The sequence below is a fragment of the Sarcophilus harrisii genome, chromosome 2 (assembly GCF_902635505.1).
Source record: "Sarcophilus harrisii chromosome 2, mSarHar1.11, whole genome shotgun sequence".
NCBI classification, from domain to species: domain Eukaryota; kingdom Metazoa; phylum Chordata; class Mammalia; order Dasyuromorphia; family Dasyuridae; genus Sarcophilus; species Sarcophilus harrisii.
In genome coordinates this window covers 30,541,451-30,565,739 of record NC_045427.1, presented here as the reverse complement: position 1 = coordinate 30,565,739, position 24,289 = coordinate 30,541,451, and the positions used below count along the sequence as shown (strand labels likewise).

Below are 24,289 nucleotides of genomic sequence, written 5' to 3'. Positions count from 1 at the left end.
TATTCCTAGAGATGAAGTTCAGGGCAGGACTAAAGAGCCAAACACCACCAAGGCTTCTCACCTGTTTAAGGGTTGGACAGTCAACCAACGGGTATAACAAAGCGCCTACACAAAAACGCCCTTTGCGCCTTTTCTTGGCCAGGGTGTGCTGAGAAGAAAAAGGAAGCTGCTCAGGGCCCAGAAGACAATCCCCCGACTTCCCCCGCTATCCAGATCTCTGGGATGAGGCAAGCCCAAAGCATCAACGCCTCCTCCCATGGGTTCTAAAAGATCGAGGGAGTTCCTAGAATCTGTGCTTATTTCCAAACCTGCTCTCTTTCTGTGCCTCTAACCAAAATCCCTGAGTTGTCTTTACCACAGATTTATGCGGCACCCAATCCCCCGTTAAACTCAGCTCTTTCAATGAAGGCTCCGAATGGTGGTGGCTCTGAGTGCCCCAGCACAACAGGTGCCAGTAAAAAGCCCTTTCTTCTCAACAATCCTAAGTGGCGGGTACTATACTAGTGCTGCCCCAAAGGATTACAGGGGGGATGGGCAATCTCAAGAGATGCTGGGCTCTTCCACCTGGGAGGCCTCCAAATGGAAGGGGATGTTTCAATCTGTCAGACTTATAAAAGTGGAGATTTTGTCTATGTTTGAGTTGGTCTATTGGCCACCAGAGTCCCTTCTAATTTTAGAGAGTAAGAATTATGTCCTTGAAACAAGGAACTAGCTATAAAGAGAAGCAGTGACTTATCCAAAGGGTAGCATCTTCAGAAGACGCTGCAAAGAGGACATCGCCGGGCCTTGGTAACAAATGAGCTAGGGGCAGGGGACTCCCGAAGTTGTAAGCTGGAATCAGAATTGGGGGAGAAGTATTTCTCTCCTCAGAAATAGGGAGATTTGGAAGGGGGAGGCCTGGGGAAAAGATAAAGAGCATGGTTCTGGACATACTGAATGTAAGCAATCTGAGCTGTAGATGGTGTAATCAGTGGGCACATCCCAGCACAGCCTGTGAAGAACAGACAAGGAACTTGCAGTGACACAAGCAGCTGCTGAGACTTCCCTCTTCCTCCTCTCCAGGATCTCCTAAGATATCATGGACATCCGGTTTGGGGGCTAGGACAGAAGAGGAGGAGGGGAGAGCTAAGCGGCATCATGGGTAGAGCACCAGCCCTGAATCTGACGGGCCCAAGTTCAAATCTGGCCTCAGATATTTACCAGCTGTGTGACCTGTGCAGGTCATGTGCACATGTGCACACACATGCACGGAGGAGAGCCCCATTCCTCACCTTGCTTAGTGATCTGAAAAGTTTTCTTGCTGCACAGAACGACGGCCTGAAGCATCTCATGGGGAGAAACGTGTGCCTTGAAATTTCGAGGATTCCACAGCTTCCTCATCAGTTCTCCAAAACGCTGCACCAATAAGAACATGATGTCCCCAGGAGGACGTTTGATATTCTTGTAGTTCTCCTCTTCAAGGAAGTAGTTGCGGAGAGGTGGGACATTAGACAAAGCCTGGAAGCCAAAGACTCAGCATCAACCCTTCTGCAGTGCTCCCCAAAGGGGCGGCTCAAACCAAGGTTCTCCCATCCCATTTGCTTGTGAATGTCCCCCACAGGATAAAAAGTAAATTAGACCCCTGGAGAAAACCATCACTTATTGACTGGCACTTCACGATGGGAAGATGAAAGCCTGGCCTTTCCCTTTGGGGGCATTTGTTCCCAGAGGAACCAGGGATGTGAACACTGGATGTCTGTTATTGCCCCTGATTCCTATTCCACTTTCCTCCAGAGACAGGAAGAGCTAAAACAGGGCACTAAGGAGCACTGGCTCCCGTGGGCTATGAAGGGCATGGTCACAAAAGTTCTCCCAAACCCAAGATGTTTCTCATTCACGGGGAGCCTTTCCCCCAAATCCCCATCAAGCTCTCGTTTCCTGACCAACCTAAGGCTCCGTCAAGTGAAAAGAGGCTCAGATTCCCCATGGTGAAGTTCCTGAAGAACCAGAGGGCTGACAGCACCACCACCTGCCCGTGCACAGACTGTCTCTATAAGTCTCCCCATCAGCACCTTCCCCATGGGTGGAGACATTCTTTGCTCTCAGAGCCTCCTGGTCAAACCTCTCGCCTCTGTGACTGACTGGCTGATGCTTCAGCTACAATTTGTGGCCGGTTTCCCTATCGATGAAGGTATTTCAGTGGATATCAGTGCAAGTACCAGCAAGGAGGCCCAAGGGCCTGTCCAGCCCAAAGTCAGAGTGTCTCAGGAAAGCCGACAAGATCTTGGGACGGTCCTTTCTCCTCTCTCGGGTACCACAAAAGTCACAGTTCAGTGCTGAGGGAAGCAACAACTTCTAGACTTGTTTTGGAGATCAATGTGAAAGTAAGCCAGGAAATTACAAGAGTAATGATCACTTTTGGTGGGAAGAAAGGAATTAGCCTGTATTAAATGCCTGCTGCATGCTGGGCACTGTCCTAAGTGCTTTTCAAATATTATCTCATTTGATACCACAACAATCCTTGGAGGCAAGTGCTATAATGTTCCTCATTTTACAGCTGAGGAAATTAAGGCATTCAAAGGTTCATGAGTTACACCGCTAGGAAATGTCAGAGGTCATATCTGAACTCATATCTCGGCTCCAGGTCCAGCACACTATCCAGTCAACCCTGAGTGCCTATGATGGCACAGCTCCATTGCTGAGCCCAGGCTTCCCAACACCCCACACTAATACAAACAATCCAAAAGGGGAGGCTCTCTGCTCAAAGGTTTTCACAGCCACATCGCACGTTATTACAACAAAGTGAAGCAAAGGAGCCAAATGAAGTGCAGCCCGGTAACACACCATCCTGACCAAGGGCAGTGTAGCTGAGCAGGGAACATGCTAAAGTCAGAGGAGCAGCTCCAAGCCTCACTTCTGAGCTATTTAATCTGGGCCAAATCCCACAATATCTCTGAGCCTCCGGAGGAAAGCCCGAAGCTTCACCTATTAGGTTTTAAGTGAAGAGAGATTTGTACTGATGGATGTTGTTTCCACACCAAGGAAACAACAAAGGCCTGCCATACTGATGTGCTGATGTTAATGTAATGAGATATTAAATTAAAAATGACAATACGAGGAATGTAAAGAAATCTGGAGAGGCCTTTATCAAACAAAAAGCCAACAAGAAGGTGTACTATATGAAAAAAAAAGGAAGAGTGAAGGTGAATGGGAGAGAATTCTAACAGAGATAAAAAGCATGACTATAAGGTCACAATTTAAGCACCAGAATTAATTTAAACGTAATTCCTAAGCAAGTATGGCTATTTCCTCTGAAGTCTGGAATGTTGGGGGAGGAGGTCTCCACTTCCAGAGCTCTGTCCCCCTCCCACTTAGCAAGGCTGTGGAGAAGTGGCTCCCACTGTCCCCAGGAAACCCCTCTCATCACAGGCTCCCTGGGACCAGCACAAGGATATGGGGAGAAAACCTTGGCCGGACCTGAACGCAAGCCCTCTGCTTCTCCCCCTTTAAGTAAAGAAGTAAAAGGGCAGGTTATTTTGAGGGCCCTTCTCAGAGCCGGCCCGTGCCAGCTCTCTGGAGGTAGGCAACCATCTACCAAGCCACCTGTGATGCAAACTCTTTTTGGGAAAGGGCCAGACCACAGAGATTCTATAAGTGACACTGCACTGAAATCAAGCTGAACGTCAGATCAAACAGATATAATTATATTTTCACTAAGGTTATTTCTAATATATCTAAGTTATTTAAGTGGGAATGAAATAGTACCATCTCCGGCCCAGGACAACCTGAAGTTGGGACACTGAGCCACCTCTGGTTATCACCTTGAAGCTATCCAAAAATTCCCAGACCCAAAAGGCAGCGAGGTGACGCAGTGGACAGAGGTCCTGGAGTTTAACCGGTCCTGGAGTTTAACCTGAATTGAAATCTGGCCTCGGACACTTAACATGCACAAGCTGTGTGACCCTGGGCAAGTCACGTAACCACATTGCCTCAAAAAAAAAGGACTAAAAAATTCCCAGATCCACTCAGCTCAGCCCAACATAGCAGGAATGATTACAGCAGCAAGAGAAGCAACAGAAGCCAACACAAAGCACTTTCCTATGGCATGGACTAGTATAATCTACCCCGATCTACAAATAAAGAAGCTGAGGTTGAGGGAGGGTCACAGATCCATCCAGTCACACACTTTTGGATCCCAGAGGCCTCAGGAAGCAGCTGCACTTAGCCTAGTCTGGGGTGCTCAGCCGGGCCAGGCAGCGAGGCTGCCCCCTCCCCACCCAGCCTCCCCCAAGGAGGTCCCTTTCGTGGCCCACCTGCAGCACGGCATTGGCGTAGTCGTTAGCCTTGATGTTATTCAGCCCCACGATACCAGGCAGATAGGTGGTCCCATCATAAGCCCGAGACAGCTTGGCCTGTTTGTCCAGGTTGGAAATCTGCTGCTTGGTGAATGTGGGCTTCAAGACGTACTGCAAAGAGAAGGCACAATCAGCAGCAGAGTGAGGAGCAGACTTCCTCCCCAAGAACGAAGGGACTGCTGAGAAGGGGCAGCCATCATGGCCCTGTCTCCAGTTACAGCGCTCCAGCCAGGCCAGGGGGCTACCCCTGAATTATGACACTAGAAGCTGCCATTTCTGGAATCACCCCTGATCTCACTTAATCTTCCAAACAACTCCCTGTGGCCAGTGTTTTTATGATCTCCACTTATCAAAGGGAGAAGCCCAGGAAAGGCTGAGATGCTAACAGATTCCAGACCACACCACTAATTAGAGGTCTGCAGCAGCATTTGAACTCGGGTTTTCCAGACTCCCAGCCTATCCAGCACCACCTCCCAAGCTATCCTAATGTTCAAATGCTAAACAGCAGTTCAACAAAATAAATTGCTATTTTTCACCTACCAGCCTAGCATGAAGTTGTTCTCTTTCCTCAGTCCCATCAGTGACATAACTTATTAATGATTCCATATCACACAAACCACAAATTCCCAGGATCCCAATTTTGGAATGCCAATTATATCTGTGTCCCCTCCCACCCCAAAAGGAGAAGATGCCCCCAGGGCCTTCTGGGCTGCTTTCAGACATAGAAATAGATCAGCACACAAGAGAAAGAAGCTCCCCAGAGACTTGGCATGCTCCACAGTGACACATACAGTGATGTCTTCCAGTGAGGAGTCAATGATTTCATAGTTGTCTGGAAGGCAGTAAAACTTGAGGGTGTGCAGGTTAAGGAAAACATGGTGGCTGAACTGGACACTATGAATGTAGGCATGAGACTTCAACCCTCGTCCTGGGGAGGGAGAAGAAAAAACATTACAATGGAGGAATCTTGACGAGGCTGATTTTCCCTGGGTCTTCTCAATATTATCACATTATACTCAGTAATAATAAAACATCATTCCAGAAATACATGGGCCAGTATTCAAGGAACTCAATTCCTTCCTTCAGGTTTCTAAAACTCTCCCTGGAATACCTTGGAATTATTCCCTGGCAAGGGATAAGAAGGTAATAGGCCTGTCTTCCTCCCAGTCCTGACCTCTCACTAAAATACTTTGATCCTGTATTTCCAGCTTCTTACTCTGCCTCTAGAATTGAACCTTAAGCATCATGGATCTAAAACCAGATTCCTCAGCCCTCTCCAAAATCTGTCCCATTCCCCAATTTCCATTTGTCTATATTGAAACTGTTCCTTAAGTCAGAAAACTTAAAATCCTCTTTGACTTTCCACTCTTCATTTAGTATAGATCACTTCTTCCTTTGAATCATCCTTTCCTCTCATTACCCTGCTGACCCCATGCTGGTCTTCCTGAGACTCATGTTTACCCTTCCTAATCTACCCCACACATTGCCACAAGATTCATCTTACATAAACATTATGCCCTTTATGCCATTCCCAGGCCTCCAACTTTCTAGGCTCCCTACTACATAGTCACTAAGCTTAAATGCTTCCACCTGGCTTTTGCTAGAATTTAAGCTACAGATGCTATTTTTTTTGCTGTCTCTTTATCCCCAGATTCTAACACAAGGCCTGCTATATGAAGGTGCTTAATGTCTACTGCATTTAGCTGGATTGAAGGCCCACCTCTCCAATACTATCTCCCTTCATTCCCCCACGCAGACTGTTCATTAATCATTTCCCCGGAATATATCCCATTTGTCTCTCCTGTGGGCCCTCATTTGAGCTGGCTTCCATGTGACCTATTTAAATCCTCCTCTGTCTTGGGAGCTGAACATAAAGTCCAACACTCACGGTCATGGCCGAGGCCTTCTGTGAGGACCAGTCCAGGGATCAACCATGCTGAGCTCAGCACGCCCTTACGGGCAGCCTCGCCTCCCTCCGAGGGCAGCAAACCTGTCTTTTAGCTCTCTCAGCATCTGCACAGTTCAGAAGCATGCTGGGATAAACTTTCTGTGAAGCAGAAGTACTTGACCTCATCACTAGGATGGCTCAGAGGTTCCTTTGCAAAGGGATTCTCAGCAGAGCTATTTCCTTTCTTCAGAAAACTCAGGCCAAAGAGCTCCCTGATCCTAAGGTACTGGAAGACACCGCTAAAAACATGGTTCTTCTTGGCAGCCCGACCTGACCCGACCCCACCCCTCTCCAGGCAAGTTTGGAGCTCCGGTCACAGGAGGCATATTTACCCTGAAAGTACTTGCCACACACCAGGCAGGCATATGCATTGATGTGTGAAAGCGAAATGGAGCAGAGTTTTTCAAAGTCAAAGTCTAGGACGCTCCTGAAAGAACAAGAGGAAAACAGTTAACAGGAACGAAACCCTATTAGGCCAAGGCCGAAGCTTTCCAGGAGTGCGATGGAGCCGGCTCGGCGCTGATCCTGGAGTGTGGGATACGTTCCAGACCCCAAATCCGCTCTCCCGTGGCCCTCCCCTGACACAGACACCGAGCCTCTACCTCAGACCACCTCCCCCCATCTGCTGGACCAGGGCACCCAGGGCAGAGCCATGGTCCTCCTATGCTCCACGCTGGTTCTGTAAGAAGCTGGGCGTGCTTCTCTGCCCAATGACTCAGGTCTCCCCGTGCCTGTCTCTTCATCTCCAGAATGAGAAGACTTCACAAGATGGGCCTCTCCAGTTCTAGATCCATGACCTATGATGGCTCTATGAGCTGTGTGGCCAACATGCAAGGTCCCATCTCCTCCCCATTTTTGGGGGTCTAATCTGTAATGAAGGGGACTGTACTACACGTCTTCTGAGGTCCCTTCTAACTCCAGACTGACAATCCAAAGATGTGAAATAAGAAGGTCTCGTTATTGCTTGATTGGACCCCTAATTAAGGCAGACCTGAGGTAAGAGGGAAGGGGATTTTATAAGTATCCTCAAGTAAACCACAATATGCCATGAAGTATTCACTAGACACACATGTATTAAGTACCTACTATATGCAAAGGCACCACATATTAAGCACCAGGGACACAAAGATGAAGAAATTACAATGCCTGCCCCTCAAGGATGTGTCTACTGGGAGTATCTGATGCTGTGCAGATGAAATTACAGAGCAGAATAAGGCAGAGCTTAAAAAAGGAAAGCTGGGAGGAGAAGTCAGGGGAAACCACCAACAGCTAGGGAGGATGAGAAGATACCAGTTCTGTTGGGTCTTGAAGAGAAACCTGCAGAGAGGGGCATCATGGAAGCCAAAGAGGAAGAGCTCTCAGCAAAGAGAAGGGGGCATTTATGGCACAGCAAACAGATCCTAAAGAAGAGCAAGGAAACATTCTCATGCACCTGAAGATTTTCTAATTTGTGTCTTGAACACAAGAACTAAGAGCTTCCATAATCACTAAAATCCATGAAAAACAGATCTGCTTTTGCATGAAAATGAGGATTTGCAGACACATCCACCTTCCCCATATTTACCGAACCTAAAAGCCCATTTCATTTATGTTCAGGTTCAGACACAAGTCCATTCTTCGACACACTGGGCTGTAAAGTGGAAGAGAGAGAAATCTTCTGGTGCCCAAAGTTCTCAAAAGAGTAAAATGTCAGCAGCTCTACTCTGTCATTAACTATAGAAGGTGTACAAACCAAATGGCTTTTGGAATGGTTTTTATGTTCTTCCAAACCAGTCCTAATGCTGTTTTTTGACCAACAATGTTCCTTCTGCCCAAGAAACTCAACTTTTCTCACTTCACTGACCTGTTAATGGTATCCAGGTAGGGGCAATGGCGGCTCCTTCGATCCTCAGAGTCTAAGCGTCCATATCGCACTGAAATGAAAATCAAGGACAATGAAGATGGAAAATTACAACAAAAGTCAGTGGCAGGCAAAGGCTAAAGAAGGCGGTAGCCAGAAGCCTTGAGTGCAATTTGATGGCAGTATAAAACAGAGCACTACCAAGAAAGCAATCGGCCATTACCGAACAGAGACCAGTCCTAGAAGGAGAACTTAAATTCCCCTAGCTGTAGCTCATCACCTCTCCTGGATGGTTGGAATAGTCATCTCATGGCATTCTAATTGGGCCTTTAAGATAAAATACATACTTTTAGCTTATAATTTAAGGCCCTCTACAATCTTACTCCAACTTACTTAAGCTTACCAACTTCAGTTCATTTTATTCTCCTTCACAGATTTTATGATATATCCAAATTGGAACAGATTCCCTCCTCTTTCTGGAAAACTTTTCTTCTACAAGATCCAACTCAGGTGTCCCCTATTTATCAAAACTATCCCTGTCCTTCAACTGAAAGTTCTCTCCTTCTCCAAATTTCTTTCAGAATTCTGTCCAAACAGTTCCTTGGCCCTGTCATACCCTAACATACTCACATAGATAGTCTTCTATTTTGACTCTGGGATGGAATCTAACCTAGGCAGCAAGGTGACACCATGGGCCTGGAAGCCCGGAAGACCTTAATTCCAACCCTAACCCTATGACCCAGGACAGGTCATTTAACCTCTCAGCCTCAGTTTCCTCATGTAATAAAAGGAAAAAAGTAATAGCACCTGAGTTGCTTCTTGAAGAGATTGTTGTAGCAAACTTGTTAACATCTATATGATGCTTTTTGCCAACCTTTAAAAGCTTTACATACTATGACTGCAATTACTACAGAATGAAAAGGAATGAGCATGCATTAAGCACTTATTATGTGCCAAACACCAATATTCTTATTGGATTCCCAGGACTCTCTTGGGAGACTGTTATGATGATGTTACGTCCCCATTTTATAATTAAAGAAATTGAGGCAGGAAGAAATTAGGAGACTTGCATCTGAAATGGAATTCATGCTCGGGACTTCCCAACTCCAGGCTGAACACTTTATCCACACCTTTCCTTCTGTTTGCCTTTAGAGCAGCAGCAGCATTATAGAGCACTTGACAAATAATCTTTTTAACCCTCACAACAACATGGGGAGGTTGATACTATTATCATCCTCATCTTATAGTGGAATAGTGGAATACTAAGGCAGAAATGACTTGCCCAGAGTCACACAGAAAGTGTGAGGCTGGCTTTGAATTTAGGTCTTCTGGACTCTAGGCCTGGTGTTCTTTCCATGGTGACACTCAACTGCTAATGATGGCAGAGCAGTCCTCGAGCACAGTGATCTCCTCATGTCTTTGCATCTACCGTGGGGCCCCGATAAATATTGAAATGAATCAAAGGGAATGAGTCAAAAACATCCTACAAAAATTAATTTAACAAAAACTCACTAATCAAGTATGTGCAAAAAACTGGGAATATTACAAAGATGGAATCCCTTCCCACCAATAATAATATAAAGCCAAATCATTATCACACAAGTCAGTACTCTAAGGTCCTTGAGAGTAGAAACATCCTACTCGTCACTGAGTTCCGTACAATCCCTAATACAGAGCCTTGCATGGAGTTCAACTCGTTACTACATGTTGCTAAAGATGCTCAGAGTAAAAGATTAATTCTAGCCAGTGCAATTAGAGAAGGCTACATAGAAGAGACATTGGAGATTGTAGAATTACTAGGTAAACCTTCATTCAACAGCAAATCCAATCTCCTCATTTTACAGATGAGAAAATTGAAGTCCCAAGAAGTTTTGTGATGTGCCCAGAGTCAGACAGGAAATAAGCCAAAAGAGCCAGGATATCTTTGATTCCTAACCCAGTATGTTTCCTCTCCAAAGGACATGGGGGGGGGGGGGGGGGGGGGGGGGGGGGGGAGGGGGGGGGGGGGGGGGGGGGGGGGGGTTTGAGAGATGTCTCATCAGGGAAACAAGGCTGGCAAATCAGAGTATCTCTAAGATCTCTTTTTTTAGCTCTAATTCCTATGATTGGTCAGGAATTTCCAGCAGAAGAGCAAGCCTGAATAATAATCAGGAAGGAGGAAAAACAAAAACTGTGTGTCTGATGTTATAAAAAGGAAGACAGAGAGCAATACACTGCCTGCTTCACCAGGTTCTCCCTCAGAAACTAGAGATTCTATCACAATTATTTGCAACTGTCATTCCCTGGGGTATCCTTCCTATGAAGTGAGAGTGTGTTGGCTGAACATTGGGTCAATGAGGAATCTCTGAAGACAGAGAAAAGGAGAGAAGAAACTGCCTTCCTGTTAGAAATGTTTTAAATGTTGTATAATGAAGAAACAAATAGAATTTTAAGAGTCTGTGAAGAACAGTTTACAATGCATTTTGGAGAGACTATAATAGCTAAAAATTGGGCAGAAAAAATAAATTTAACTCATATAAGGAGAAATATAAAAAGGATGCTTAAACATCTTATCAGTATCTTAAGTGAACTGAATGGTAGAATGTTTGTAAAATTGAAGTCATCTGCTGTTAGTGTTTAAAATGACTTCTCTTTCGCAGTTAAAATATTGCAAATAATTATATCTAACTACTAATTCCACTATTACTAAATTCTATATCTAATAATTTTAATACTTAATTCTAGAAGATTAAGAGATTTAATATTGAGATGAGAAGAGATATAGACATATTATGACTATAAAGATATTGAAAAGGTAAATTTCTCCTTCCCCAGTATAATTAACTATTTGAAACTAAATTCTTAATAAATTCATGATAACTGCCTATTATTAAGTCTTAAAATATTCAAACATATACTGAAGGATCCAAGATGAGTTTAATATGGGACCAAGAAAAGTAGAACGCTAAGAAATAACCTACAAGTAAACCCAGTCAACCTCAGACCTTGTTACAGAACTAAACAAAAAAAAGGGGGTGGGGGAGAATAGGAGGGATTTGGAATGCCAGGCTAAATAGCTTTTATATATGGTTGCACAAGGCTACAGGATGCATTCATTCAAAATGCATGTATTAAGTGTCTTTTGTGTATCTGGCACTGCTGGATGCCAGAAACAGACAAAATGAAAAATCTCTGCTCTTGAGGAATGTAAGTTCCATTGAAGTAAACAACATGTATGCATAATTAAAAACATGTACAAAGCAAATGTAAAAAACTGGAGATGGAAAAGCTAGCAAGTAGGAGGGAATCAAAAGCCAGTTTTTGCACAAAGCTAGAGGTTAAAGTAAGGAGGCAGTATTTCTCAGCCAAGCCAGATAGTTGGTGAAAAGACAAGGTGAGGGAGAGTGTTGGTTTGGAACTATCATTCCAGCATATTGTTTTAAAAGGCTTGAGAAACATAATTTCTGGGCAATATAGTCATTTTATTAAGGATAGGGCATGTTTATTAATAAAAGGTTGGTAATTTGGCCTCTTAGACCAAAGACTCCGCATGGGGTGGCCTAATTTATATGCTCTTGGAAAAACAAAACTTCCTGAGGGTGGCAATTACCTCTGGTTAATAATTAATGAGAATGAGAGGCTGAGATACCTGATTTGGATCACCCAAGTCTTTATCAAAGAGATGTATCAATTTCCATGTTACCTGTCTGACAAAAGGAGGGAATGCACATTTTCCTAGACCCATCTGAGCAAACACAATGAGCAGCCCAAACTCAGAATTTCTTTTATTGTCTTTGATCAAATCTCAGCCATGCTGGCTAGAAATTTGTCTTTCAGAAAGAATTCCCTTGCTATTTGATTTCTAGATGAATAAGTGGAAAAGGAGGAAAATCTTGGTTCTGATTATTACTTATTAATATGAGAAAAATAATCATTTCTCACACTATGAAGTTCCTTTTGGATCTTTTGATTCTGTCACTCATCATATTAGCTATCTCTCTAATATGGAAATCTGATAAATATGCCTTCCATATCATTCTATGTAGTATTAAAATGTCAACCCAGAACAGGGTCAATGACATAACCCTAACACATACAATGGAAGGTACAACTTTTAAATGAGGCGTATTTTCTATCCCCTTTGTTCTTGCGACTTGGGTAAAGATAAAATAAACACATAGAGGTAATTATAATACCTGAGAAAAGCATTCAATCAAACCTAAATTTTCTCTTTCCAATTCTTCCCAGAGCACCATATTCTGCTGTTTGGGATCAATCAGAATATGTTGCCCTTCCATCTGACAGCCAACCCTTCAGGTACCAGAGACAACCATTACAACTCTTCCTCCCCCAAATGCTTTCAGTTCCTTCCACACGTCTCCATATGGGAGCAAGCATTTACTTAGCCTGTTACTTTGCACACTGCTTGTTATGTCACTTAAACTTCATCCCAATGCTGTATGGTTGATGCTCATAAGGCAGCCCTGGAAGCTCTTCCCACACTGATTTCCTCTAGTTCCAACTGTGCAGTTTCATGACCTTAACCTCCTAAACCTTAAGTTTCCTTCCAGCTGAGTTGGTACATCCTATGTGGACAGCTCCCAGACCTCAAGGCCTGATACGTCTTTACAAATAAATCCTATGAATTCTGGAAGCCAGATTCCTCAGTTTGCCCCTATATAAAGTTCATTAGATACTCCAGCTAAACTGCCTTGTCTGCTGTTCCTCTATAGGACAATCCTCCCATTTCTATGTGCTGCCAAAGGCAATCTTTCTCATCTGCATGCTCCTTCCTCCACAGAACCTCTGCTGTTCAGTTGCACCAGACTCTTCCTGACCCCATTTGGGGTTTTCTTGACAAAGACTGAAATGTTTTACCACTTCCTTCTCCAATTCATTTTACAAATAAGGAAACTGAGGCAGAGTGAAGTGAGTTGCCCAAGATCACGCAGCCGGGAAATGTCTGAGGCCAGATTTGTCACAATGATGAGTCTTCCCGACTCCAGGCCTGGGCTCTATCCAGCGTCACCTAACTGCTCAAAGATTCCCCAGCCGCCTTCAAGGTCCAGCAACCGCATGACCTGCTCACAGAAAGGATAGGCCGAGGCCTCATTAATACAGCCCTTTCCTACCCTGCAGGTTGTATATGTGTATGTATAAATATCACACTTTCTATATATGTTAAATCTCCTTAAAAGAAGGCAAGGAACTTTTACTTTTGTCTTTGATCCCCAGAGGCCAGTATAGTGTCCAGCTTAATAATCGTGTGCTTAATAAATGTATGACTGAGCTGAATTAAATCAAGAATAATAGCACTTACACTACCTCCCTCCTGGAAAAACATCTTTCAGTCCCTCAAGGAAAAGTTACTATATCATTACTGCTAAAAAAGGCTGCGTTAGGCAGTGCCATGAAAGTGGAGAGAACTCTGGCTCTGGAAGCATAAGATCCGAGGTGCACGTCCTGCCCACGAGGCTACTATCTGTATGACCCGGAGCATGTCACTTAACCGCCCCATCCTCAGTTTCCCCTTCTGTAAAACTGAGAGCGAAACCGACAGGCTTCCAGCTAGGCTCTGGGACGGTTTCGGTAGTGAGGATGCGCGCTGGGGTACCTGACCAATGGTTCAAGGACAAAGGGAATGATGAACTTCCTCGGGGAGCTTGTGTTCGGACACGTTTCGGAAGCTGAATTCCGCTCCTGACTCACCTGGAACCCACATTTTGTGGAAGGCCCAGGTTAAAAGGCTTGCAGCCCCAGAGCCTTCGGGCTAGCACCCTTCCTCTCCGATATGGGAGGCTAAGGTCACCAAGGAGAGCCTGCCCCGGAGTCAGGAGCCTGGACGACTTGGCGGGAGGGCGCCCGCAGGAAGCCTCTGTCCCTTACAAAGGGCCCCCTGCGCCAAGGACTGGCGCGTCGTTATGGCCCCCCATTGTTAGGCAAGCTCCATCTCGCGCCCGACGCGGCAGAGGCCTCGTGGGCTCCTTCCAGCCTCGGGCTAGCGGCAAGGGGAGAGAAAGGGGAAAGAGGCACTCCCCGGTCCCGACCCCGCGCACCTCGCACCTCCCGCTCCGGCTCCGAGTCCTCGTCGGCCTCGCGCTCCCGCTTCACGCGCGTCCCCGGTAGCAGCGGCGCGGGCACGCGCGCGGGCACGCTCCCGCTCGAGTAATCCCGCGCCGCCGGCTCCGAGTTCCGTTCCCGCTTTACGCGCACCGGACTCCCCCGAGACCCTGTGCCCTCCGAATCCCGATCCCGCTTCGACCGACTCGAGCTGCTCCGGGACTCCGCATCCCGCTTGCCCCGGGCGGAGCTCCGCGTCTCCCTTTTCGTACGGCTAGACATCCCCGCCGGCCACCGGGCCCGCTGCGCGCGCTGTCCCTCCGCGCAGGCGCAGAGGGTTGCCCCGGTGCCGCCGCGCCTGCGCGCCACAGCTGACCAATCAGCCGCCGCACTTCTGGCCAATCCGCAGCAACGTCTGCTGGAGGCTCCGGGCGCAGGAGTCCGTGGCCACAAACCGATTTCCCAGACTTCCGTGTGTGACTCCTGAATGTTCTTATTGGTTCCTGCTCCCATCGACGGACGCAGAATGAGCCAATCATCTTCGTTCTCAGAGTTTCTTATTTAAAGGGCCAGATGGCCCTTAACTGACCCTAGATCCTAGGACTTCTGCGACTGATGCACATGGAAAGATGCTGTCGCGTCCCTTAGAAGCTGCGAGGGATGCAGGGCACACATCCAGCTGCCCGTGAATTTTTTTTAAATAATTTTTATTGATGTTTTGTGTTTCTTACATCAGCATTGTAACAGCCCCTCCCTCTCCCTGAGAACCATCAAATAAGACATATTTACTTTTAATAAAGAACAAATGTAAGGGGAGCTAGTTGGTGTAGTGGCTAGAGCGTCAGTCCTAAGTCAGGAGGACCTGAGTTCAAATATGACCTCAGACACTTACCACTTCCTGGCTGTGTGACCCTGGGCAAGTCACTTAACCCCAATTGCCTCAGCTTAAAAAAAATGTCAGCACTGATGGAGTATTAAAATGTAGCAGCAAGAACACTTGGGAAATGATAAAAATAAGTATGTGACACGAAACAGAAACAAGCAAAAAAGATTGTGAATGATTGTCACGAAGTTACTTAATGCAGCAAACAAAATTAACAGTAATTGTCAGGCAGTTCCCAAGCCCAGTGAAATCATAGTTCCTCCACAAAAGAAAAGCACAGCCCCGACACAGTTTTTGGCATCGAGTTTGACCATGAGCCTTCATAATGCCGTGGAAAGGAGCTGACATTACTGTTGGTGTCACTAGGACTCACATTCTCTGGGTCTCAGTTTACTCTGGAAAACAAGGGGATTGGCCTAAATGGTGTTTAAGGTCTTTTCTATCTCTAGAACTATGACCAATAAAGATAGGAGTCCAACCCATCCTGCAGCAATTAATCACAGAAGAGCCTGAAGACTCCATTGAATCAAAACCAAAAAAATAGGGATTTTTTTTCAGCCTTGTCTCCCTCAACATATTTAGCACGTAATCTATATACAATATGTCCCCTCAAGCAGCTTAAGGGAGCAGACAACAAATATATACAAAGCAAGTGATCTACAGGATAAATAGGAAATAGTTAAAAGAGGGAAAGCTTCGGAATCCAGAAAAATTAGAAAAGGGTTCAGCACTGAATCAAAGAGTATAGGATGGGGAGCTGAATGCCAAAGAACATTATGTGTTTTCTCCTAAAGGCAACAGGAAGCCACTGGGGTTAATGAGAGGGTGATTTGATCTGACCTATAGTAGGCACAGATTGATGTTTGTTGATTAATCGATTGACTACTAGGCCTTAATATTCTTGATTGTAAAATGAATCGATTGTAAGATCCTTAACTGTTTTCTTTCTATCTCTGTCTCTCTAATACCTTAAGGGAAATTGAATTAAGGGAGTTAGAATGGAAGTTGACATCCTGTATCCCTCCTATCTCTGATTTCAAGGCTGGTCATGCAGAAGATGGAAGTGGAAGGGAGGGAAAAATGACCAACTAAAGGGCTGGGCTCTGCTTAGGGGAGGAGAGGGGGCAATCTCTGACCTCAAGTCTGCAGCTGCACCCTTAGGATCTTGTACATATATGTACACATGCACATATATGTATATGCATGCACGTGTATGTATGTGTATATTATACACATATAGTTTGCATGCTCTCCTATTAGAAAATGAGCTGCTTGAGTGAAGAGGCTGTTTCGCTTTTCTCATTTCGCGCTTTTATTGGAGTGTCCGGCCAACCCTAAGCACTTGATGAATTCTTCTTGCTTGACTTGTTGAGAGACAGCAGGGATTTCCTTCCTGTCTGCAGCCCCCTTGTTCCGCAGCGTTTGGTACATGGAAGTCACTTAATAACCGTTCCCCCCCATTCACTCATTCATTCATACTAGGAGGAGAGAACACAGCACGCCCGATACAAAGTATATACAAAGTAAATAGCCCACCCTCTCGGAAGGAAGAGGACGCCAGAGGCCCGCCTCGCAAAGGGGCGGGCCCAGCCCAGCGCCCGGAGAGAAGGGGCCGGGCCAAGCTGGGGAGGCGGGGAGAAGACGGGCCAATGGGGATGGGGCGGGGCCGCGCGCGGGGGCGGGGCCAGCCGGGAGAAGGTGGGGGGGCTGGGGGAAGGGAACGCGGCCGCGGGTGACGGTTGCTCCGGCGGCGGGGGCGGCGTTGGCTTTTCCCCGAGCTCCCGGAGCGTCTCAATGGAAGCGGAGCCGGGTCCGGGCCGGCGCTGCTGCTGCAAACCGGGGGGACGTTTGGATATGAGCCACGGCTTCGTGCACCACATCCGGCGGAACCAGATCGCCCGGTGCGGCGGGGCCCGGACCCTGCCCGGGGTTCCACCCCTCCCACCCTCCCCGCCCCCGGGCCCTGGCTCCCCTCCCCAGCTCCAGAACCCCTGGGTCCGAGCCCCCTCCCGCCCCTCCCGGGATCCCCGACCCAGTTCTTTCCTCTCTCCTCCACGCCCCCAGCCTTGTACCCCCGCCCTAGGTCGCCGGGGTCGCTATTCTGCGTTCCCCCGCTCCTGGGTCCCTGCCCCCGGTCCTAAACCACGTCCTCTGAGCCTTCCCGGCTCCCTCCGGGTCCCAGCTCTGCTCCCGCACCGACATCCTCCGGAGCTGCCCCTAGCCTTTGAAAGGCTTGGTCCCCGCCCCTGCTCCCCCAGCCCGGCTGCTTCCCTCTGCTGCCAGCCCCTGGATTCCTGTCCCCGTCGCTCCCGCTCTCCCCGGAACCCTACCCCCGCCCTCATCTCTGCTCTCAGGCCCCTGCCCCGTTCCTCCCCATCCTTTCCCCCTTCTTGCCCTGAGAGCCTCCTTCCTCGGGACCCGCTGATCCCTGACCTTCCCCCCTCCCCGGCCCGCTGATCCCTGACCTCCCCCCCCCCCCCGGCCCGCTGATCCCTGACCTCCCCCCTCCCCCGGCCCGCTGATCCCTGACCTTCCCCCCTCCCCCGGCCCGCTGATCCCTGACCTCCCCCTCCCCCGGCCCGCTGTCCCTGACCTTCCCCCTCCCCGGCCCGCTGATCCCTGGCCTTCCCCCCTCCCCCGGCCCGCTGATCCCTGACCTTCCCCCCTCCCCGGCCCGCTTTGATCCCTGACCTCCCCCTCCCCGGCCCGCTGATCCCTGACCTTCCCCCTCCCCGGCCCGCTGATCCCTGACCTTCCCCCCTCCCCGGCCCGCTGATCCCTGACCTTCCCCCCTCCCCCGGCCCGCTGATCCCTGACCTCTCCTCCGCTCTCCATCCCCCTCGCAGAGACAATTACGACAAGAAGATGAAGCAGGCTGCCAAGGAGAAGGTGCGGAGGCGGCTCACCCCGGGCCCGACGAGACCCCGAAAGCCCGACCAGCAGGTGTACTTACCGCGACGACGAGGGGAGGCAAGACTGAGCCGGCCCGGGGCCTCCACCGGGAGCCGGGGTGAGAGAGCTAGCTCGGGGGACCCGGTCCGGAGCCTCTAGCTGGCTGGGGTCGCTGGGCAGGTCCCTGGATCTCTGTATTTAAGATCAGGAGGCGGGACAGGACGCTATGGAAAGAGCTTCCCTGGGAGAGATGGGTTAGAATCTTGCTAGTGTCACTTCAGAGCTGGGTGGATGTGCTGGAGGGAGTGGGGGTCCAGAGCATGGAAGGCCATGAAGCTCAGCCCCCTATTCCTCATGGTCCAAAAGGTTCAGTGACTCACAAGGTTCCCTGCCTGGGAAGTGAGAGAAGCCTGGAAGCTAGACTTGCAGGTTCTGCTTCTGTCACTGGCTAGCTGTGTGATCTTGGGCTGGCTTTCTCTGAGTTTTTTCATCTGTAAAATGATGGGATGGGGGCCATCGGAGCTCTAAGTGCTGAACTCAGGAAGACCTGAGTTTACACACTTACCAGGTGTATAATCAAGGGCAAGTCACTTAACCTCAGTTACTCATCTGTAAAATGGGCTGTCTCCCAGGGCAGTTGTGAGGATAGAATGAGATAACCATGCACTTCAAAAGGTGCCAGTAGATGTTTATTATTATTATAATAATGTGAAAGGATCCTAGCTCTAGAAATGGAAGGGATTTTACATGTAAGGATGCAGACTCAGGAAGGGTGACTTGATCTATGCCACACAATTCATAAGGATGGGTGTGATGTGCACCCAAGACCTCTGACCTCAATACTAGTATATTCCTTCCTTGATGACAAAGGAAATTATTTTCTTTTTTAAAAAACAAACTTAATAATATTAATAATATTTTATTTTTCCAAAGGTAGTTTTCAACATTCACTTTTGCAAAACCTTGTGTTCCAGATTTTTCTCCCTATCTCCCTTTTCCCCCCTTCCCCTCAGCAAGCAAGCTGAAATAAATTAGACATAGGAAATTCTTCTAACATGGAAATTATTTTCTTGATCATAAACCAGGACTTAGAAGCAACCGACCTGGCTTCAAATCGAAGTCTTGCATTTGCTCTATAATTATTGGCTAGGGCAATACCTACCTCTGGGCCTTAGTTTATTTGTCAAAAGAGGATATAAGTATCAAACAGGGCTTTTTGCAAGGTAACAATATGTATCAGTTACACAAATAGCTACATAAATGTATACTATTGTTGTTACATAGGAAGAAACTGAAACCTGAAGAAAGGCAAAGAGAAGGATTTACACAATATCAGGCAACAAATTAATGACAGTTACCCAGACTCCCCTGTCCCTGTGTTTGACTCTCCCAGGCTTTGTGGGGACACTAGTCACCAGGTTGGCTCAGAATGGTGTAGACCCACCCACCTCTGGACTGTTCTTGGGGCAGGTGAGGAAGGATGCTGCTTCCTGGGACATTCCCCCACTTGTCTCTTTGGCCATTGTCATTCTAAGCTCGCTTACTCTAGCCCTTCCCCTTTCCCCCCTCACCACTGATTTCTCTTGGGCCAGATACAAACTTCTCTGCATGCAGCCTGGAATATGAGGAGTCCAGTGAAAGCAGCTGTAGCGGCAGCTCAGACCCAGAACCCCCCAACCTTCAGCTTTTCTGCCTAGAATACGAAGCAGACAGTGGAGAAGTTACATCTGTCATCGTATATCAGGTACAGCATGGGAAGGGCATTGCTGGGAAGGGGGGAGGGGTAAGAAACCTGGGTTTCCTGGCCAGGAAAACAAAGGATGGATGCCCTGTGTCACCCCCCAGGAGATAGCTCAGAATGGGACCCAGGAGTCACTGAAAACATGTATATAGGATTCCGGGAAGGGACTAGTAAATATGTGCTAGGCCCCTGCCCCATAGTGCTCTGCTTTCTCTGCATGCTCAAAAAGAAATGATTTGCCTCCTACTCAGGATGATGACCCAGGAAGGGTAAGTGAGAAGGTCTCGGCCCACACACCCCTGGACGCACCCATGCGAGAGGCCCTCAAGATTCGAATCCAGGAAGAGATGGCAAAGCGAAAGAGCCAGCCCTGAATGCCGCAGACCTCCCTGGGATTGGACTGTCTTGGCTTGTACCGGCAGAGCTGGAGGTTACCCTGCCCCCTTTATCCTGGGGATTCCAGGCCCGGTCTGGCCTCCCCACTCAGCTGCTGGAGCTTTGGGAGAAGTGTCCGCTGCCAAATTAGCCCCTGGCATCTCCTTTGCTGTGTCCTCTGCCATCTCTGCACAGACCACAGCTGCCTGGGAGTTGCAGAAAAGGGTTTCTCTGGCCTTGTGTCCTGCTTGCTGGAATTCTGAGATGTGCAGCCCCCCAATCAGTGAGCGCCCTGAAGAGCTTTCCCCACCCGCAGGGGTTGATCCCCTGAGCCCTGATTGTGCCAATCAATGGACTCCATTTTCATGGGAGGTTCATGTCCTCTTTCTTCCAAATTTGTGCTTTTTGTGTTTGGGAAAGTGCTTCTCCTTACCAAACTCCAGAGCTTCTGGAGCATTTTCTCAGCCCTGTTTCCTTCCATTTGCCTCCTTTGATTTCCATGATGCTGTCTCAGGTAGGACCCTAGAGCTTCTCCCCACACCCAGGGCCTTGTACCACCTCAGCCTACACAGCTGTAAGTTTTCTCATTTTGACCACTATTAATTATCCACAAGGGCCCCAAGGAGAGAATGTAGAGTAAAACCCCAAGATCTGTGAGGTTCCAGAGAACCCCTAGCAGGGTTCCTTCCTTTCTAAGAAAGTCCTGCCAGACGTGGTCCATCAGAACGAGAATCTCAGTGGAGCCCAGATGCTTCTGAAGATGAGGCTTGAGGAGAACTGAGAATGAGATTACAAACAGACTCTCCCAAATGACTCAGCACTCTCCAATTAACAAAAGGAGGGGCTGAATAAGCAATAATTATCCAGTTGGAGACTTACCGCTCCTTCATCTTCCCTCTTCTTTAAAATAAGAACCCAAACTATTGCCCAGATGGAATCCAGAGATCCCCTTGTCCTTCCCCTCCCTGACCGACATCTGAACCTCCCACCTTTAAATGTATAAAGTATGTTTGAGATTCTTAGAATAAAGGTACCAAAGGAAAAGATCTCTTAGCTATTAAACATTCTTCCCAGTACTTGGGCTAGGCTATGATCTGAGAAATGGGTCCTGGTGTTTCTACAGTGTACTCTGTCTCCCCTTCCTACCCCCTATCCCCCAACAGGCACAAAACCGGGCTACCAGGAACACTTAATGGAGCAGGGATTCCCAGAATCCAGCTTGGTTCCAATGAGTGATACAGATTGGAAGTGAACCTCTGTCCTGCTGATGCTGCTCCTTCATATCAGAACCTTCACATAATACTGGCTCCTGGCAGCTTTGTTAGAACTCTTACAGGCCCCTTAAACCATGGTTGGTCTAGGCCTCCTGAGGAGTGGAGCTAGGCAAATACTTAGACCACCCATAACCTTCAGATTGGAAACAAAGCCACACTTTTGTAAACTCAATTAAATTAGAGCTCGTGGGGTTAGGTGGCTCAGTGGGTAGAGTGCTAGGCCTGGAATGAAGAAATCCTGAGTTCAAATGTAACTGACATTAGCTGGGTGACCTTGGGTAAGTCACGTACCTCTGTTTGCCTCAGTTGCCTCAGTTTCCTCATTTGTAAAATAAGCTGGAGAAGGAAACAGCAAACCACTCCACTCTTTGCCAAGAGAACCCCAAATGAAGTCTTGGAGAATTCAACAAATGTGAGCTGTAAGATACGAAGAGACCAGAATGACCAGCCACCTTCCTAAGCAAAGATTAATATATATACCCTGTCATCCCTAGTCCCAGAATGCATCTGCATTGAGCACTTTCAGAACTGGCTCCAAATAGAAGCAACGTCAGGGTGTTAAGATAAAAAAAAATCATTCCCCACTTCCCTCAAAAGTACTGCAGGTGTTAGTGCCAACATTAGAAACCACTGGAGAGGCTTTCTGGGTTGATTAGGCTGGCTCAACCACTCAATTCTCCCCATGGTATACAGAGAAACTAATAGATTTCATTTGGGCTAGAAGACTTCACCCCGGGGGCTTTCTTAGCCTGGGCCCCCAAGGACATGTAGCCCAGTCAGAACTGTATGACGGGGCAACACAGGGGTTAAGGGCTGAAAAGGCACATTGAAGTAATTTGTTTTAACAAGACATAGGCCAGGGGTTCTTAACCCTTTGGGTGTCCACGACTCCTTTGGCTGCCTGGGAAAACCTGGGGCTTCATGCTCTGAATGTTTTTTCAAGGCATAAAATAACCTAGGATTACTGAGCACGCCCATATTCTTAGAGTACAGCTATCAAAACAAACATTCATGATCGCCCGGTTCCCTGGGATGGAACCTTAATTCTAACAGTTTCCTCTCTGACCATGGCAACACTATTTGCCTTCTCTCTGGCCTTGTTCTGTGAAAGGGGCTCTCGGCTTAAGCAAAGTCTATGGAACATTCTTCTCCCAAGCAAGCTGTCTGACGCTGAAAGTCGGTATTTGAAGCATTACTGTGGAACAATACACTGCCTTTTAAACAAACAGGCTTTCCCCCATTAGAATGAGTGTCAGTCCTTCAAATGGCCTTTGGAGGCTATTCTGGAATTGTCCTGGGTCTCCTGGGCTTCAGCCTCCCCTCCAGCCCATCCTCCACACAGCTGTCTCAAAATCTCCCTCAGACACAGGTCTGACTCTGGAAACCCTCAAATCCAGCAATTATTACTTGCCTACTACGTGCCAAATTCTCTATGCTGGGAGTGGGGATAATACAAAGAAAAAGGGATGTCCTTGAACCTACATTTTGCTAAAGAGCTATATTGTCCTTAATTCTCAAAGAGGACCATGACATTAGGGAGATGATGCCGTGAGAGGCAAGTGAATTGATGTGAGGGAAGCTGGTCAAGGTCACCTGCCTCACTTTACCTTCTAGAGCCATCTGGGTCCAGTGGCCAGATAGAGATCAGGAGGACTGGTGTTGGCCCTTGGTGCAATGGGAGATCTCAGCCTTTTTAATCTAAGATCTTCAATAGGTCTCCATTTGACAGAGGCTGCACCCAATGTGATTAAGGCTAGGTAACAACTGAGGCAAAGAATGGCCTTTTATCTAGTCCTATATATAGATTATATATATATATATATATATATATATATATATAGTGATATTATATATATATATAATATCACAATAGATAAGCATAACCATGGCTCTAGAAGGCTTAGAGCTCCATGTAAAAGATGTTATATGGGTGGGTTTGGGCCTCTGAAGAATAAGAAGTTCTCCAAAAGCCTACGTTTCCACTACCATTCACACAGGCAGCAGACAGTACCTGGTGCTCATGTCCCTAGGAGCTGGTGAAGGACATAACCCACCACCCTTCCTTGCCTTGCCCAGCCACTGGGGATCTTTAGGACAAATGGATCCATGCCTACCTCTCCCTCTGCCCAAGAAGAATCAAAGACTATCAGAATTGTGTCCAACTCTCACCAGAGAATCAGAACCAGGATTTTGAATCCAACTTTCCCATCAGCCTTCTACTGACTTGGGGAGGAAGGTTTTCCATCCAATTCTTGATTTCACCCTAAATCTGAGGGGGTCTCTCTTCAAAGTGAAAAATCTATGCAGAAAGGTCTCAGTTTTGAAAGACTTCTATGACTCACCAAGATCCAAAGATTGTAGCCCCTCTCACCAGATCCGGATCCAGACTCAGATCATGGTTATTTAATTTTACATGGCCCAAGGGTGTTTCTTTCTCTGCTGCTGCTGCTGCTGATTGTTAACTTGATTTGCTATTTATAATAAAAAATGATATCATTCAAAAAGAAGGCTTAGAGCTAGTGAATTCTAGCAAGGTTTTTTCATTAGAAGTGGTACATAGGAGGCAGTTAGATGGCACAGACAAAAGAGCACCAGCCCTGAAGTCAGGAGGACCTGAGTTCAAATTTGGCCTGACACTTAACACCTCCTAGCTGTGTGACCCTGGGCAAATCACTTAATCCCAATTACCTCGGCAAAAAAAAAAAAAAAAAAAAAAAAAAAAAAAAAAAAGGTGTTACATAGGCAGACCATAGAAGGTAGCCAGGACTTCAGATAGATGGAGATGTGGAGATGGAGAAATGCTTCCAGGTCTGGGAGATAGGAAGTTATATGTGCTATAAGAGAAAGAGCAAATATAACCAGGAGTTTGTAGAATATGTGAAGGGGAATGATGGGAATAGAGGCTGGCAAAGTAGCCTGGGGCCAGAAGATGAAGAGCTTTAAATACCAGGATGAATAGAGCC

At 47.3% G+C, this 24,289-nt stretch overlaps 2 protein-coding genes across 3 annotated transcripts in view; one reads left to right on the top strand and one right to left on the bottom strand.

The window, feature by feature from the left end:
• The window catches only part of USP39 (ubiquitin specific peptidase 39), a 33,127-nt gene extending 18,590 nt beyond the window's left edge, over positions 1 to 14,537 (bottom strand). The window contains exons 1-6 of one of the 2 annotated variants that reach the window (XM_031949784.1): positions 14,158 to 14,537; positions 8,126 to 8,195; positions 6,615 to 6,709; positions 5,126 to 5,262; positions 4,293 to 4,445; positions 1,272 to 1,497 (exon numbers count right to left, since the gene is read on the bottom strand). In XM_031949784.1, the coding sequence (XP_031805644.1) occupies positions 1,272 to 1,497; positions 4,293 to 4,445; positions 5,126 to 5,262; positions 6,615 to 6,709; positions 8,126 to 8,195; positions 14,158 to 14,443 (967 nt within the window). In that variant the 5' untranslated portion in view covers positions 14,444 to 14,537. Of the gene's footprint in view, positions 1 to 1,271; positions 1,498 to 4,292; positions 4,446 to 5,125; positions 5,263 to 6,614; positions 6,710 to 8,125; positions 8,196 to 13,810; positions 14,113 to 14,157 lie in introns of those variants that run through there. The other variant, XM_031949785.1, reaches the window with a different exon arrangement.
• Positions 14,538 to 16,778: 2,241 nt separating this feature from the next.
• C2H2orf68 (chromosome 2 C2orf68 homolog) lies at positions 16,779 to 21,098 on the top strand. Its single transcript, XM_031949783.1, has 4 exons — positions 16,779 to 16,945; positions 17,891 to 18,054; positions 19,529 to 19,680; positions 19,929 to 21,098. Exons 1-4 carry the CDS (start codon positions 16,839 to 16,841, stop codon positions 20,049 to 20,051), a joined length of 546 nt encoding a protein of 181 aa, XP_031805643.1. The 5' UTR covers positions 16,779 to 16,838; the 3' UTR covers positions 20,052 to 21,098.
• The last annotated feature ends 3,191 nt before the right edge of the window (positions 21,099 to 24,289 follow it).

Bases quoted from the DNA above. Each gene is read 5' to 3' on its own strand.
- C2H2orf68 (XM_031949783.1), top strand. From the start codon at position 16,839: ATGGAAGCGGAGCCGGGTCCGGGCCGGCGCTGCTGCTGCAAACCGGGG. The intron at 16,946-17,890 runs GTGCGGCGGGGC...TCCCCCTCGCAG, and splicing joins CGGCGGAACCAGATCGCCCG to AGACAATTACGACAAGAAGA. The intron at 19,681-19,928 runs GTACAGCATGGG...CCTCCTACTCAG, and splicing joins CATCTGTCATCGTATATCAG to GATGATGACCCAGGAAGGGT.